General features: G+C 42.8%; 1 protein-coding gene across 1 annotated transcript in view; it reads left to right on the top strand.

Moving 5' to 3' along the window:
* PLXNC1 (plexin C1) overlaps window positions 1-17,652 on the top strand; it is a 71,725-nt gene that overhangs the window by 22,614 nt on the left and 31,459 nt on the right. Inside the window, exons 7-15 of the mRNA XM_075428291.1 lie at window positions 2,794-2,863; window positions 4,209-4,284; window positions 4,405-4,458; window positions 8,922-9,061; window positions 10,200-10,379; window positions 11,670-11,757; window positions 12,738-12,944; window positions 13,057-13,248; window positions 16,734-16,833. Of these exons, the coding sequence (XP_075284406.1) occupies window positions 2,794-2,863; window positions 4,209-4,284; window positions 4,405-4,458; window positions 8,922-9,061; window positions 10,200-10,379; window positions 11,670-11,757; window positions 12,738-12,944; window positions 13,057-13,248; window positions 16,734-16,833 (1,107 nt within the window). The remainder of the gene's footprint in view (window positions 1-2,793; window positions 2,864-4,208; window positions 4,285-4,404; window positions 4,459-8,921; window positions 9,062-10,199; window positions 10,380-11,669; window positions 11,758-12,737; window positions 12,945-13,056; window positions 13,249-16,733; window positions 16,834-17,652) is intronic.

Here is a 17,652-nt window from a genome sequence, read left to right as displayed (position 1 = left end):
GTCCAGCCATCAACCCAACACCACCATGTTCATCTTTATGAACTATTGGTTGAATAATTTAGCAATAATTCTTATACTACTTTGTTTACCAGTAGTTCTCAGAATTAGAGACCTGAGACATTTGTGCTGGACGCATGATGCATGTGATCTGTTTTGTGCATCCTTTGGGCAACTACAGGTTTTAGAATGAGGTAATAAGTACTGAATGTTGAGACTTTTGAGCTGTTCTCTAGGCTTTGATCTCAAAGATTAGATGATAATCCTTCACAGCAGAGTCTTATTTGACTAATACAAGGAAAATGTCCCCTTTGCATTGCTTTAAGGGTCTTTATAGAAGCACAAAGCTTTTTTAATACAGTTTGACCTTGTACCTTTTTAAAGTTGCATATATTAGAATACAAAAGAGAGTTTTAATCTAAACTGAGGGACAAAGATAGCAAGCTCAAGGATACCATGTGCTCTTAAGTGACTTGAAGAGGGAACAGAAAATTCAGATAAATGCCTACCTTTATCTTTTCTTAGATAATATAGCCAAAAAGAGATGTAATACTCTGCATGAATCTGATTCTTTTATAATACCTTTGTGTGGAAGGAGGAATGAAACGTTAACCAGAACTAACAATGACCTGTTGTTCTGAAGAACTCAGCAAAGAGCTCTCTCTCTCAGGCACCCTTGCCCCTGGTGGAGGTTCCTTGGAATATTGGGATCTCAGGAGCTCATCCTGTGGCCTTTGTATGGGAAAAGCTCCTCTGGCAGCATACAAGTGCTGTGTGAAGTTCCTGTCCAGTATTGATTTGGGAATCGAGAAGAAAAGACTTTGTCACTAGCAGGTGACAGCTAGGGTGATATCCATGAGTATTTTGGTCTATTAAGCTGTGTTTAGTAAACATTATTAGTGGATTTTTAAGAGGAATAAGTGCATTAGGAAAGAAAAAAAATACCCTTTATTGACCCAGTCCCAAAAGCCATGTTTTATTACAATTACGGAGTACATTGTTTTGGTTCTCTGACTCCTCGGACTAAGGCTTTCTCTTACTCCATTAGCAGGTTTTTCAGAGTATAGTGTTACAGAAGCCAGCTCGCCTTGCCTGTGCTTTGTGCCAAGATGAGCCATTTGACAGTGTTAACCAGAAGGCTGTGAGCTTGGCTTGTGCCCGCCAGTATTACTGCCACTCACATGCTCCTACAAGCTGAGATATATTAATGGATAATGCAAGTGTGGAAATTACGTTGACTGTTTATGGTACCTCATGTAAAGTGACCTCGGTCTCACAAGAAGATGCACTTGCAAAACTCCTTCAGGTATCATTTCTCAAAAAAAACATTTTGAAAATATCTGCTACTCAGTGCAGTCTGGTGCATTTTGAAAGGTCAGCCCAAGCCGTACAGAGAATAATAGGTTCCATTAATTTCAACACAGACAAAATCAGCAAACCATATTTGATAGTGTTTTTGAACCATTTATACAAACTTAAAAGAGAGGACAAGCTCTGCCAGAAGCAGATAAATTCCTTACTTTTACTTACTACTCCTAGTAAAATACCTTTTTTTTTGAGTAGCTCATGTCTGGACACCCTTTCTCATATAGTGACCTTGGCAAAGGATTTAGGCGATTTTGTGCACAACATGTCAGATTTCTGCAGCTATGTAGATTTCTGGAGGTGCAAATAGGTGCTTGGTGAAGGATATCAGAATGTCTGTGTGTGCTCATCCACATCTTTAAGCATTAAAACACCTTGAAAAATCAGATTCTCTGCTCTCCTTTTAGTAAGGTATTTAAGCATATGAACAGTCCCAAGGGCTGTTTGTAGCAAGCAGTGCAGGTGACCTTTGTGGTGAGCACCCAAGTGCCATGCTGACGTGTGGAGCTAGGAGATAACTTCTGATTTAACAATGTAGATGTAGCCAAAGCTGGTTTTCATCTGAACAAGCCAGCCTGTGAGAAAGACAAAGCTTTCCCTACCTTTGGAAGGTAGATATACTTTAAATCTGTGCAACTTTCCCGGATTAAAAAGCTATCTACTTCCTAGCATAGAGAAACCAGAAAAGTCTGCACACATGGGTTTCATTTGATCTCAGACAGCCATTCATTTCACAGACATACACATCTGCAGGCACACAGATGAAAGGGACCACGGCTTAAGTGGTATATATCTAACTCTACTTTTCGATGTGGTATTCTGCTCATGGGAGAAGATACTCTTTCATTCCACAGCTGCCAGTGAATTGGTTGGTATAGTAATTGCTAGCTGAAATAATGGCAAATTGACTCATGCAATCATAAAAGATTTAAATAGGATGAAAATTGCTACTGCATAGATTACAAAAGAAGACTCTGCAACCAAGTCTCTGAGACAGAAAGAGAGAGAAGCACGGTTATGTTGGGGTCTCTTGCATTAGAACAGTTTGTTGTGTCAGAAGGCTTGAATTCAGAGTCTGGCTGTGCCACAGTATACCTCTGTGTGCTCTTTGGGAGATGATTTTATGTCCCTGCTCCACGGTGGCATTTCCTTATCTGTATCCTGACTATGACATTACGTTTGTATGTCGTGCAGTGGTGGCATCAAGCTTAATTAATGAGTGTGTATAAAGTCTTGGAAAAACAGCTAGAGGGTACTGTGGAAGGACAAAATCTAGTTAATTCTATCAGTCAAGAGTGTGAGTGAATGTGTGGATGAGAAGGTGCAGGCCATGTAGAGAACAGCTGAAGGCACATGAGCTTTCAACTCAATTATGTTTTTCAGTCATGTCTTGTAATATCCAGTGTATGTCTAACAGTCACATTTTTCCAGATTGCCTAGTTCTCGAGGCATCGCTGTCCTCAAGCGCTTGGAATATCACACAAACATTTTGGTTGAAAAAGTAAGAGTCTGGTTCCTATTGAAGTTTGTTGAGGGGTTTGTATGGGGAGGGGGACTGAACTACGATCATTCTTTATTTATTAAGGAAATACATTTCACTAAATATAGTCAAATCCCTTTTCTTGGGTCATCTTCTCCTTCTCCTCTTTTTTGATTGTCCTTAGAAAGGTATTTCTTCTGGTAACTCTTTGATTTAACAGCACCCTGGCAGCTAGCTGTAGGAGAGTCATTACAATGACTGAATTTATGACAAATGCCTGAAGAGATAATAAAGGATGTCTCAATGACATTAAAATCCTTTTTGTCCTTGTGAAAAAGGTGGGCCCTTGGTACTCAGGATAAGACCTAGATTGGAGGAATCAAGTCACTTTATGGAGCTGTTTTTTAATTGAGCCAGATGCAATTTAGATTTGGTCCATGAGCAACATGAATACAATTAAACCAGAAAGTAATATCTAATCTTATAATAGGAATAATGAATACCTGTTGTTCTGTACACGTTATTTTTCAGAGCCACGCTTTTTGTTGAGAGATTGCGGTAGAAAGCATATGTGCCCAGTACATGGCCAAACCCTAAGTGATATGTGGTTGTTAAAACTTAGAAAGATCTGGCTAACATACTCTGTAGGTAACTACAGTGTTCCCGTTCAGAATGCTCCTCCCCTATACAAAGAGGCTAGTTCATAGGTACCTGGGATGCAATTGAAGTCCTGCTTTTTGGAAAGTGGCACATCACTTCCCTGTCCCTGGAGCAACACAGAGGAGGAGACATCTTGCTGTAAATCAGAGCATTTCTCAACATGCATGGAGAGGGCCTGTGCTGCTCTTGGCTCACTTCCATGCTGTTGGATGCATTGCGAAGCAAGATAGGGACAAATCAGTCTCCAACAGGTGTATTTTTTGGTTGGGGAAGGCAATAGGAAACTAGCAATATTTGCTAGCACTACACACACAGAACAGAAGTTCAGGCAAGCTGTGAAAGAATCAGTGATGATTTTCTGCCCTTTTCCGGTTAAAAGTACTGTCTGGCCACTTATGTACTGGAGAAAAGCACAGCAAAATGAAACCCAAAGTGTTCTGTCTGCTTCATGCTTTTTGGAAATTTATGACTCTCAGCATCTCAGCACAGATTGTATTTCATACCAGATTGGTCCTCAGAATAAGCACAACGGAACAATAGGCTTGGAGGGTAAAAACAGGTTACATGTTTTACGCGTTTCATTACATGTTTGCCAGGTTGTTCCCTTGGGTTTGTGCTTTTTTCTGTCACTTGAAATTTCACATTCATGGCTGAATCTAGACTGAGTTCCTATGTCTTACAAAAATTCTGTTTTCTGTGTTACCAGCTGCTCACGATGTGTACACAAGGGTGAGTGTGCCAGCTGTAAATGGACACGTGTCTCTTCTGCCAGCACCTGCCAGGTGAAGTTTGCTGGGGAGGACTGGAATCCCCTGTGATGCCTTTTCCTTGTATTTTTTACATCTGAGCAACAATCTGTCTCTTCCTTGTCCTGACGTGGAGAAATGCTGATTTTTTTTCAGGATAGTTGTAATGCATCTGCTTCCAAGGGGATTGCCACTGCGCAGAAAACAGAGGTTAGTTGGCATTTTAAGATTGGCATTATTGATGTTCTGTGGGCTGGGGAAGAAATATATTTAACATGAGAGGACTTTGCAGGAAAAATAGAGGTATGGATGAAGAGGCAGTCAACTGGTTACATAGAAATATAATGCAAAACTTGGACTGATACTACTTTTTCTTAGTGCTTTGTTGTGCTTAAAGGTACCAACAAAGATTTGCGTTTCAGATCCAGGCACTGCGACAGTGAACACTATAATAGTCATGTGCCTACCTCTAGATGCAGTATTTACAATATTGCTTTAAATGTCAAAGTCCCTGTATGCGGTATTTAGGCACTCCACAGGAGCCTGCATGCTGAGGGCTGGAGTGTGGAAGCTGACCAACCACAAAAAAATAAGAAAGGAGAACATCTCAGACTTAATCTTTTACCTGGACTTAAATGTGTGTTTGATTTCTGCTGTCACAGACAACTCTGTAAAACTAGATTTCAGAGTCTCAAACCTTTTCCTCATTTTATGCAGCCAGATCACAGCTTCCCCTGAAACGTAGCTGCCAGGGGAGAAGGAGGAAGGGCAGGATGTGCCACCCAGTTTCTGCATAACAGACAAGTGGCTAGAGGATGCATCCAGGAACTGAAATCTCTTGGTGCTAGTAAATGCCTGGTTCACACTTCCAGAAAAATTTTCCTTGCTTCCAGCTGTAGACAAAACTGGAGATGGAGTTACTCTCCATCCATCCCGCTCAAGCTGGATCACAGGAAAGGAAGGAGGGTTGCTGGTGCCAAAGTACCTTCTGAATCTGGTTGTTGAGTTAGCTATTGAAATCACATTGACTGCATGTGAGCATACAGTCTATATGTTTTGCCTTGTAGGCCAGCCCTTTAACCACAAGGTTATCCCTTCATTCCTTATGGTGCCAAAATGGTTTTATTTTCTCATAAAACTGAGCGATCTTGTCATCAGTGGTTGCTTATGACATGCAGGTGTTAGGAAAGAAATGAGTAGTGAAGAGAAATTTGACTGATGAGTAAGTATACAGAGATTTGCTGCCTACACTTTTTGGTTTCTGCTTTTCTGTGAGTGGTAGCACAGTTGGTATAAATAGTGACTGTGATGTTATCTCTAAATGTTTCATTAGAACTACCCAAACTTTTACCTGTGAAGACAGGAATTACCTCTTAAATTCAGCTGTTCAGCTGAGGTTTCTTAAATAAAATCACAAAATCCATTTCGTTTTTCACAGAGACGAGTGGGACTGTAATACTTATGCTTCTGAGCATTAATATTCTGGGTTTGGTCTGCACGTAAAGCATTACGGCTGGTGAAAGAACAGAGGAAATTCTTCTTTACTCTGCTTCCAAGTGCATTAATTTGACATTGGTAAATAGTTGGAATTGCCTGAGAGATGGCTTTCTTCCACACGCCTTATCTTGGAAAGACAGTGATGGACAAGGCAGTGAAAGCACTAGAGGCAGTCCAAAGGCAGATGTTTGTTTAGAAGTGATTGATCCATTCAGAGGGCTTGAAATTGCATTTGAAATCCTGCTCTCCTTTGACTGTTGGTGCTTTTAGAACATACAGGAGAGCTGAGAAAGAGGATTTGTGTTCTCCCACAGCCCCAGCCGAGCATTTAGATTAAGACACTTTTCTCCGGGTGGCAGCCCCAGCCCTCCTCCTGACTCCAGCTGCTGGTTTCCACACGTGCGCCTTCCCCCTCCCTGCGCCGGAGCAGCGCTTGGAGTGGTTCTGCGAGTACGCTTGGCTGGGGAGCTGATTTGTCTGGAAATAACAGCTTCCTTTCGGCAGGTTGTTTTTCATCTGGGCCAGTTCCCCGATCTGGTTCTTTCGCAGCCCTGGGGCCCCGTGCTAGCACCACAGGAGGGGCTGTGCAGGAGCGGGGACCAGCTCCCCGGGGTGGCAAAGGCTCCTTAACCTGGGCCGCTGCCAGACATCTCACTGGGGCCTGCAGCCGTGCTAACCACACCTCTGAGGACGTGGCTGCCACTGTTGGCACAGCCCCGGGGAAGCACTGGGCTGTCCGGGGCACTGGGGGCTGCAGCTCAGAAGCGTGGAGCTCTATTGAAGTTGACAGGGCAGTGCTGATTTACATTACCTGAGGACCTGGCACACGCTTTCTGTATGTCTCTCTGCGTGTACACTGCCTTCATCACATGCCTCACAACTGGTGATTTTTATAAATATCCTACTGCCTCTCCGCTGCCTCCATTCCCTCTTGCTGCCGGGCATCTCTCCTCCCGCCACGCAGCCACTGGAAGGTCAGCAGCAATGGCGCTGGGGAAATGAGCACCACGGACCCCAGCAAGGACACTTGGTCCCTCCTGCGTTCAGTGAGGAAATTCGTGGTTTCTTTCACGGCTGAGGAAGGTGTCACAGAGCACTGGTCAGGCTGGGAAGCAGTCTCTCATGTAGCCGATGCCATCTTGCCTCAGCACTGCAAGTGACTGTGCGGACGCCATGAGCCTGAGGCAGGACACGGTGAGGGAGTCCGTGTCGTGTAACCTCAGCGAAGGCAGGATTTCAGGGAGGCTGAAACTTCCAGAGTGAACCGTTCTTGCTGCCATTTCTTCTCAGTGTAAGAAAAGAACAAGGGCAAGCTAGGCTGAGGCACCCCGCAGTGTGCGGCGCCTGGCAGAGAGGCCGGTGGGACCATGAAGCGCCGCAGCGTCCTGCCACACTTCTGGGCAGGGGACACCTCACGGATCCTGCACCAGGGCTCGCGGCTTTGATGTCGCTTTGGGGGATTTCTGTGTGTTTGTGCAACACTGAGTTATTCCTGTGCTTCAGGGCTCCCTGCTCATTTACGATGAGAGCCCCAAAGCAATTTTTTACTCGTTTCTGTAGTATTTGGCTTGTGGATTTGTTCGAGGATGCTGACTGTCCTTGGTGTGGTGGAGGCTGGGCACGAGCAGAGGGATGGGACGCAGGTGGAGTAAAGCTCTGGTGATTTGCTGGCTTTAAATGCTCAGATTTCTGCTTCATTTGTCGTGCTCACATACTAAGGGTTAAATTGATCCACAGATTGGGGTGGGAATGAAATTTCCCCCTCGGGCCGTTTGTCAGGGGTTTCCTTTGCCCTCCTCCATTATCCATACCAGAGGTCATCTTGGAGGCCCTTTTGCATGCCCTCTGGCCCCAGCCTTTGCACTCTCTTGCCCTTTCATAAGGCGCAAGTTGCAGCTTTCAATCGGTTGTGACAGGTCTCACGTTTACCCTGGAGCACTTTGGCATTCAGCAGGCCATGGTAGCATGCGGGGAAAATGTGCCAGGGACCTTTTTGAAATGGGCAAATGCTGTGTTTGCTGGGGAAGGTGATGTGACCCCATGGTCCCCGCCAGCCACCAGCCCAAAGACTTGGTGCTGCTCTGGGTAAATGAAAAGATGAGCAGGGAGAAAAAACCCGTGGGAAGGACTTCCCTAGAGGTTTTGCACCACCGCCCTTCTCAGGGCCTGGAAGGCTGAGGTGAACAGCAGCAATCGGGATAATCATGATACTCTAAAAACTCACTTCAAACGAGTTTTATAGGCAGTCTCAAATAAAGCTAGAAATCATTTGCCCAAGAAGGCCCCAAACAGTTTGTGGTTTCACATGTGTATTTTCGTGGTTTTTTTGAATGTTTTCAGTTTGTTGTCTCAACGACACACAGAGAGGAAACCATCTGTGTGATTATAAAACTGAGGAAGCAGCAAAACTGATTAAACATGAGATGCTGTCAAATGCATCAAGTAAATACACTAGGGAAAAAATATCTCTTCTTGCTCGGTAGTAAGTTAGAATAAGCAAATACAGAGATACGCAATGAAAAGCAAAGTTTAAAAATGGGCCGTGTTTCTGCAAGACTGTGACAGTGCCAGAGCAAACTGGGATTTTTCTAAAAAGGTGGAAAATAGATTTGTAAACTGCTTAGCATCAAAATAGAATACCAAAAAATCCCCACAGTTATGTTGTACCTTTACCTCTATGTATAACTTTGAAAAGACTTTCTAATAAAGCTAATTCTGGGGCTCTTTCTTGACTTTTCATTCTAGGATTTACCCTGCTTCCCCTTTTCAGGTCACAAGAGATGCCTTCATTTGTTTCTCTGATGTCTCGTAGTGACAGCACCATGGGCTTTTTTGTGCATTGTTTCTTAGTCCCTCAAGGGTCACACAAAATATATCATTTCAAGATGGGGTTTTATGATACTTACCTTCCAGTATGTCAGATTGTCATTGCTTTGAGCAACTTTGTTATGAGATAAATTGAAATATAAAATATGTAGGTAAAAATAATTAGCTTGTAAAGAAGTTGTGATTGACAGTAGTTCCCAGGATTAAACTTAACAAGATTTGAAATTAATAGAAATGTGTATCCCAGCGCCATAAAACTGGCATTCCTGAGTGGTGGTGGTTTTTGCAGCTGTTGTTTAACTGCCTAGCCTTTTTATAACCAGATTCTGTTTTGCTTTGTTTTCTGATAGCATATCAGCATTCATTCCATTGAACCTTTGTGGATTTCTACATTAGGCAAAAGTGAAATAACAGTCAAAGGAGAAAACTTTACACATGCATCAGGCATAAAACTGATACTGACTGGAATCACTGGCTGTAAACCAGACATGTGAGTTAAGCTCTGAAAAAGCATACTATTTACTTTGCATGGTGAAAATTGAGCCCAGTTTGCCTTAGCAATAGGGTTGTGTGAACAGTTGTTGTGGACCTCTCCTGAGCGGAGCAGGGGATGCTCTGCACTCCTTTAGTTATGCTTCCACTTTATATTCCACAGGGATGGAAATGAATTTGGTGTTTGGGTACCATACAAGTGATGGGTGGGTAGGTGGGCAGCTCTCAGCAGTAGTTTGGGTGTTTCTGTATCTGTGGCCCTCTGTGCCTTGCAGCAGACAACAAGAACTGAGGTCACAGGAAAGCCTCAGCTTTTGTTTGACTCTCCTCTGCTTCAAAATATCCCCAGTATATTCTAGGATTCTGCTTGTGAAAGCACAGACACCATGCCAGGGATGGGAATCTCTCATGCAACAGTGTGTACTCTTCTCTGTTGATGATTACACAGTGTAACCCTCCTAGATAATTAGGCTGTCTTATTCTGAATCAGTCATTTTCAGGTGCAGCTGCAGTGGCTGCCTGTGATTACCAAGCCCATGTTACATAGCTGGTACTTGAAAAAGTATTTGTATGGTACAGTTCAATTCTCAGTTGAACCATTAATTTCTTGGGGACCACAGAAAACAAAAGGAGAGAAGGATGGAGAGAGGGAAAGGAGGGAGAAGGAGGAAGTAGAGACAAAGAGGGAGGAGAGAAAGGGAGGAAGGAGAGAAGGAGAGGGAGGAGGGGGCAGAGAGGGAAAGAGAGAGAAAAAGAAGAAAGAAAAGGAGACTGAAGATTCTCATTCTTGACTAGCTAATGTGTTGGTAGCACAGAAAAATACACAGCAAAGTACACAGTTTACACAGCAAAATCACACATTGCGTTACATAGCCTCATCCCAAGGCCATAAGACCAATATCTGTACCATCTTCTGTGATTATTTTGACACGTAACAACTTCATTCAAAAGGTGCCCTACTTTGTCTTTTCAGCTCCCTGCTCCCTCTTTGCACTTCCATCTGGCAGCTCAAAAAGAGGTTCATTCGTCTTGTCTCCTCATCCTTTGCTTTAGGTTATCGCCTTTGTGTAGTGATACCCGTGAGTGGCATAGTGGCATCTGTGTTTCAGCGTCTGACTGTTTTCTTTCTCCTCCAGCATTAAAGTTAGGAATGTGCTAAACGATACACAAATGACGTTTGCTCTCCCACCAACACGTAAAGAGGCCAAAAGTATATGTATACAGGCTAATGGGAGAAAATGTTCACCACCAATGACCCTGCATTATGTTTCACTGCCATCATGTTCTGGAATCACACCAAATACCTCCTGGATCAGGTAAATTTGTCTTTCTACACTATTTATGTATTTATTAAAATGTAGTCCTACTGAGTTGATACGAGCCTCCTTGCTTGGCCAGATTGCAGCTGATGTAAACTTGGATAAATGCTGTAACCTATTGTGGAGGATGAATTTACGCCAGTGAACTGATTTAACATTTAATACACAGATAGGGTCATGATAGCTGCAAGACAGGTTCAGCATTCTGCCAGATTCTGTTAACTGCTTCCTGCCCACCCCAGGTCTCCTTTGTAGAAGTCAAAAATGGTCTCTTCATACTAAAGCTAAGTCCAAAATATGAGTAGCACGCCTTAATCCAAACTCCAGTTAACTTTGGTTTCTTGATACTTATATACCCTTCACCTCCAAAACAGTATAAAGTCTGAGTGAATTGGAAATGAAGTGGAAATAATCGCCACTGCAGTGATACGCACAGACTTGCTTTAGGACCAGGTTCCCCAAAGCCAAAACAGCCCATTTCAAGCCTCTGCTGTGTTCTGTGGGAGACACAGCTCCAGTGGAAGATTTACAGGGTGGTTTTAAGATATTCTCAGGCACAGCTTTCCACCTGTCCCTCTGCCTGCACAGTTTTTACACGCTTTCATGTTCTTAATCTGATATCTTGGCGTCGAGCACTGGCAAGTGTGGATTTGAGGTAATAAGGTGGGCTGGCAGCTGCAGCAGCTGAGCAGCTAGAACTCATGCCCTCACCTCCAGGTGAGGGGCAGCTCTGGCAGCTGGAAATTAATAATACCTTACACCACTCTGACTGTGTTCAGCAGAGATTGTGAGCCAGAGCCCTCAGACACAAGCACTATTGTGTGTGCCGAGACAGATGGTCTGAACGCTGCCGAGAATGTTTCCTGTGAGGTGCCTGGCACTATCGGTTTGTCCTGAAGAAGGCAAGAATTAAGCACAGGCGGGGCTGCTCTGGGCCAGTGAAATACCACATCTTCAGGAGAGAATATTAAATCACGGTCTGCTTCTTTGGCTGCATGAATAGAAAACAAGATGGAGAGTCCCTGAAAAGGAGTATGCATGTGTATGCTATCAAGGCATTTGGTTTTGCGGTAGCAAAAGCATTTACCATTGCACTATGAAGAAAGAATGGAAGTGCACTGTATAGCTCAAATTATCTTGTCCTGCAGTTTGACTTTATTATATTGGCTGCTTCCAAGGCAAAGTGCACATGAGTAGTTTATTCACGACTGAAGCCTTAACGCAGGGCTTATCTGTGGGGAAACAGATAATATTAACCTCCCTTCCCCTCCTTTTTGTTTTTTACAGTGGTGGTCGCAAAATTACTACAATTGGTAGAAATTTTAATGTGGTGGACAGTGTGATTATTTCAGATGACCAGAGATCAAATCTCACCGTAAGTCTTAATCTCCTTTACAATACCAAAGAGAGGTCTCTGTGAAGAGATCAGGTTTTGTTCCTAAGGTTTCAGGAGGATCTCGATATTTTTCAAACACTTGCAGGCACACATCAGTCCCTCTACTGAAGTAAGTATGACCACTTGTAGGATTACAGTTGCACACATTCACAGTACCGGATTATGGATACACATAAGCTTCTCTCCTGCATAATTCCCTGAGCCTTTTTTCTGTGCTCTAGAGACTTGCTCCAAAATTGTCCTTTTGAGCCTCCCCAGCTTCCATATATGGGTCTGTTGAAGGAAACGGTGGTGTGCTACTTGCTGGCTTTGTGTTGAAAACCCAAGTGGTGCCACTGCGTCAGCAAGGGGCGGGAGACTGGAGCTGATCTTGGGACAAAACCCTTCCTCCGAGGCTGTGAGGAGGTGGGCACCCTGTTGCCTCCTGGGCTTGCAGCCAGAGACCAGAAAACAGCAGTACCACCCCGTGGCGTAACCAGTGGGGTGACTGCAGCAACTCCCCTCTGGCAGGGGTTAAGCTGGGGAGAGCACCCAGGGGTGCTGGCTGGAGCGCTTGTCCTGCTCTTCCCTTGTCTGTCATGCTGGAGAGCTCATTCTGGTCTTCTCTTGTCATGCTGGAGAGCTCGTTCCACTCTTCTCTTGTCACCTGAGTTGAGGGGAAAGATGGAGAAATCACTGTCCCTATTCCTGGCTCACTGCAGGAAATAGCTGTCTTAGCAGTGTGCAATCAGCCTTAAAGCAGGATGCAGAGTGTGTGATAAATGTGCTTAAAAGGAGACAAACTCAACACAGAAACTTTCCCAGGTGCTCTGCATGTAACCCTAATGGCAGAGGAGAGTTTTAGCAGATATCTGTGTGAAGTCTGGAAGACGTTAAAATGATTTTGAGTGCCCCTGTTTGTAATTGTACCCACTGTTGAGTGCTTAATGACTGTTACAGCTTTGCTATGGCATTTCTAGGTCTCTAGGTGTCCTGGGAATGGATCTGAATATCATTACTTAACGCCAAGCCTGAGCCATGCAACAGAGGGTAAAGTTGTTGATATGATGTTAAAAGTGGAAACTACCTTTATACCATGTGTCAAATTACACTATCACCCTGACCCGGTGTTCATTAACTACCAGCTGCACACTGAGCTGGATCCTGATCTGGAATTAAAAATATATGTAAGTTTGAAAGTAATAAACTATAATTCCTTATTTAAAATAGTCATTGGGGATTATTTTACTTCTTACTGTACTTAGTCAATGTTTCTTATCTTCATTTTTTTCCCTCTAGAAAGAAAATGACAACTTGAATATTTCTAAAACTGAGGTAGAGGTTTATCTGTTATATATGAATGGTGCACAGACCAAAAAGATATGGTTCAGCGTCCAAAATATTACCAAAAAACCAGACCGTAGCACCATACTGTGCAAATTCAAAAGGGAAGGAACAGACAAGATTGACTTTTCCACAGTGAAAGTTTTTGTAAGTAGAATTCCCTTTTGTTGCAATTTATCAATGATTGGATATTTATGCAAATGTAGTAAAGTGTAGCATTAATGCTCTGGTCATGAATACTCTTTACGGAGGGAGGAACTAGATGCATATTTTGTTCTCCTTGTATTTGGTAGTCCCGTTATCTTCCTCACAACTAGGCCTGCCTGCCTAGCTTGGGTACCAGTAACGGTATGGAGTTCATTTATGCTCTGCTTACTGCTGTGGTGTCAGAGGTAGGCTTTGCAGTCCAAGCTGAGCTCACTGCTGCTAAGCTCCAGGAGAGCAGTAGCTTGTCAGACCTCTGCCTGCAGCACAGACATCACCAATAAAGCATCATCTCCAGGAGAGCCCCTCATCTTAGATCTGTAAGCAATCTGCTGCTGCGGCGTGGCCATGAGGAAAAGGATTGTGTCCTCCCATTCTCTTTTTCCCACTAATGTAGATAAGGATCTCTAACAGTGCATAGTGATCACCAATAAGGCAGAAGAGAAGGCATTTCTGAATGAAAAAGGGGGTAAAATTCAGCTTGCACTGGGGAGGCCAAAATGCTGTGAACATGTGGCACAAAGCCAACCCCAAATACAAGAACATTAGCACGGATGTCAAAGCTAAATGGCAACTCAAGACATTTGCTCCATGAATAAGATGGAAAATATGAATTTTTAAAAAAGCAATCATCACCATTTATGAGGGAGAAAAAGGATGCCAGACTCTTATTGCAGTGTATGGTGGTATAAAACAGAAATAACTCTATTGACTTCAAGGCATATGGCTCATAGTAAAGATTAACGAAGCTATTCTCAATTTTGTATCACTGTTAACTGATACCCCATCTGTGGATCCTGCCGTCTGAGCCAGTTATGGCATGGAAAAGCCTTTCTGAGATTGGTGTTGCATTTAAATATTAACATTGCCTTGCAGTATCATGCTCATCCTGCAAGCTTCGTAGGACTGACTGTTATAGAAAGGTCACCACTTCGCTAAGGCGAATCAAATGCAATAGTTGTAGTGTAACATTTCACTTCTGGTACCTTAACAATTCTTTTTTCCAACATCAAGAGAAATGTAAAAGTAGGAACTCATCACGTGTTTTTTCAGTCTTTCATCACAGAAGAAGTAGGGTCACTCTGAAGAAAGGATAGGCTGGGTATAAAAGATAGGTATGGCCCAGGAATAAAGGTATCTCTTGCTTTAGTTTTCAGGAGGAAAGAGGATATTGAGTGTGGGGTCAAAGACAGGATGGTCAGTCTGAATGGAGGTGTCAAAGAAGAAAATGCCGTTCTTGTGACAGAAGCAGGATTCAGATAGATGATGGGGGATCAAGACAGCTGGAACAAGATCATTCCCATCACAGCACTGAGAAAGAACCGGCATGTGATATTGTAGGCTTAGTAGGAAAGATTTTAAGTTAAACTGTAGAGTCAGGAGAGGTACTGTATGACTGGAGAGCAGCAAATATAAAACCCGTATTTAAAAGAAAAAAAATAAAACAAAACTAGGCAAATAGAGGCTTGCTGATTTAATCCTAGCTCTGTGTAAAGCTTTATAATGTATTTTGAATGAGAAACTCGTGAGAGACCTGGAGGTAAATAGAAAATAGGATAATTGTGAACTTCTTTTTAATAAAAGCATATTATGCTAGATACCTTTATTCGGTAAGACGAGTGATTTCCTCAACAACAAAAAAGCAGTAGATCACATGTACCTGGAAGTCATTCAGTAAACTACTTAACATGGTGATTATGAAGACGCTAGGGTGAAAAACTGGATGCTGTGTATGGGGAGCTGACTCTGGGCAATGCTGATTTTCGTGCAGATATTATTTAATATTGCTAGTGACTTGAGTACAAAGATAAGGCATGCACTAATAACATTTGCGATGACAGAAAGCTCAGAGGAATTACCAGTCCAGAGGAGGTTTTATAAAGTCATGCAGGAAGAATGAAATTAATTTAGGAATAGGATTCAGATGAATTCAGGTGTACCTTACTTAGTCCTAATTCATAAGCAAGATAAATAAAAGATAAGGAAAGAAATGGGGCCACTGAGTAGGAAGGTTATGGTGAAGATTAAAGATAATCTAAGTATGAAAGGAAAATTAAATGAATGCTTTGCCTCAGTTTTCAGTAAGCCAGGGTGAGTAACAGGAATTTCTACTTTAGGAATGCTTTGGTTGGACATGACAAGTGGAGAAAGTCAGGTGTATTAGTCATGGGATGATTAACATATTTAGCCACCAGTGCATTTCAGCCTGAGAAAAGGCAAATGGGATCCTAGGAGGGCTCCAGAGCACTTTGTATAGAAAGTGTGAAAACACGTAAACAACCGAGGAAAAAATACATCTGATGGAGGAAATAGGTCTGCTTTGTCGTCTGTTCTTTGTAGCCCTAGAAATACAAAGGCTATATCCTTCCAGCTCTGTGGGGCTTCTTTGCTTGCTCATCTCCCTGTAGCTGCAATGTGACTATCCGGTTGGCAGTGTCCAGCTGCCCTGGCTGCTCACCTCCTGTGACAAACCAGTGACTGAAATGAATAGATCTCTGCCTTCCCTGCTGTAACCCAAAATAATTTCAGCCCAGCTCTCCTTTTCAATTATCTCAGGATCATTGCTATCCCTGGCACTTGGTGGTATTCTTTTTCTGTGTCAAAGTGTATTTTTACTGCTAGTCTGCTTATAGTCTTAGCTACCCTTTATTTATGTGCTTTCACAGTCATCTTTGAGATCCTCCTTTGTGAAATTTCTTCTGCCATAATTATCAGTGGTGAATGCCTCAGTTTGGCATCTGGCAGACTTCAGCACTTTCATGTATTCCTAAAGATTGATTGCCTGTCCCACCTCTGACAAGCCCTGTTGCTGCTGGGGGATGTTGTACATGTATTGTATGTTGTATTTGTTGTATTTGTTCTTAAGCGGACTTTCAGGAGTGCCCTACATCCTACATAAAGAGGTTGAAACTTCTGCAAAGAAATAGGGAAGGGGGCTGTGGGCCAGGCATCTATCAAAAATTTTACTTCCCGCATTATTAGCGTGAGTCTCATCTGACTGTTCTGTTCAGTAGAGTTACACTGGGAGTGCAAAGGAGTGTTTTTAATTGTCAACATGTGCCTTCCTCGCTTCAAAAGGCCAGAAAGTTTAGCAGCAATTCTGAAGTGCACGAGCCACCTGACCAGCTGGATCTTACCATTCAAGGGCTCTCATTTGCAGCGACAGCAATGGCAAAACTTGATGCTGCATGAGGACCTCGAATTTTTTCTCTTGCCTCTGTTACCCTGCTTAAACATTAAATACAGTAGAAGTTAAGTTTGTGTTGGTTCATGTATGTTTTCCTGAATTGCTGCTGTCTTCCCAGTAATCTGCAGAACTGGAGTCCTTCATATGCCTTAAATACACATTTTTTTATATACAGTAAATGTAATTTTAAGCACTGATAGAATACCTGTCCTCTGTTAACACAGCCATTATTTTTCTTCAGGTCAAATTAGGAAATTTTGAGCATGAAGTCAAACCAACATCATCACACATATATTTATACGTTCTTATTCTGCTACCTATTGTAGTGGGTGTCATTATAGGTAAGTACAATAATGTGTTTTCAGTTTTTGATTTGCTGGAGGGTGTAATCATGACACATAAAAACATCTACATACACACATACATGTCTGGGACTGTCACAAACAGTCCGGTGGTTTTCGCCTGTTCCCAATAAGAGTGGACAAAGTTAGCTGTGGTCTGGTGGTGAAGTCCCATCTTGTCAGACTACAGCATGTTACAGGACAGTAGTTTTGGCTGTTCTGCTGTGATTACTCACCACCATTTAGTGAGACAAAGCCATAGGGCTGACGTCCTTGTGTCACAACTTGGACCCTTCCAGCTGGCACAGCTGGGCTCCCCTCCCATCCCTGGGACAGATGTTCCCTAACAAACTCCTTATCCTCAGGCAGTGTTTGTGGTGTTTCCGCTCAGTCTGATTCAGATCATTCATGAATTTGTTGGTCAATACTAAATTGAGGGTGGGTAAATAGTTATCCTTTCCTCTTTATGTCACTCCTTTTTTTCTGAATGTTTTGACCTGGTTATATGTTTGATAAATTTCCATTTATTGTAATAAGTTTAGAGGCCTGTTCTTTTGTTTGTTTTGGTTTATGTTTTTAAAAGTGCATTACCTTTACAGGAACCAGAACTCATGCCTTTACTCTCTCAAAATAAGCTTCAGAGAAGTTAACAATTTGCAAGTGGATTTCCTGTTCAAAACAACTGTTTTTCTAATCAGTGCTACTTTAAGTAGGTTGCTAATAGTAGAAGGGGTTGTTAGATTCTGTGTCTCACTGTGCAGCTTGTGCGTAGCAGGGTGTGTTCTACTTTCAAATAAAGTTGGATTGACAATTCTAAGA

The sequence above is a fragment of the Opisthocomus hoazin genome, chromosome 8 (assembly GCF_030867145.1).
Source record: "Opisthocomus hoazin isolate bOpiHoa1 chromosome 8, bOpiHoa1.hap1, whole genome shotgun sequence".
NCBI lineage: Eukaryota > Metazoa > Chordata > Aves > Opisthocomiformes > Opisthocomidae > Opisthocomus > Opisthocomus hoazin.
Note: the sequence above shows the minus strand (reverse complement) of the source record. Positions and strands in the feature narration are given on the sequence as shown.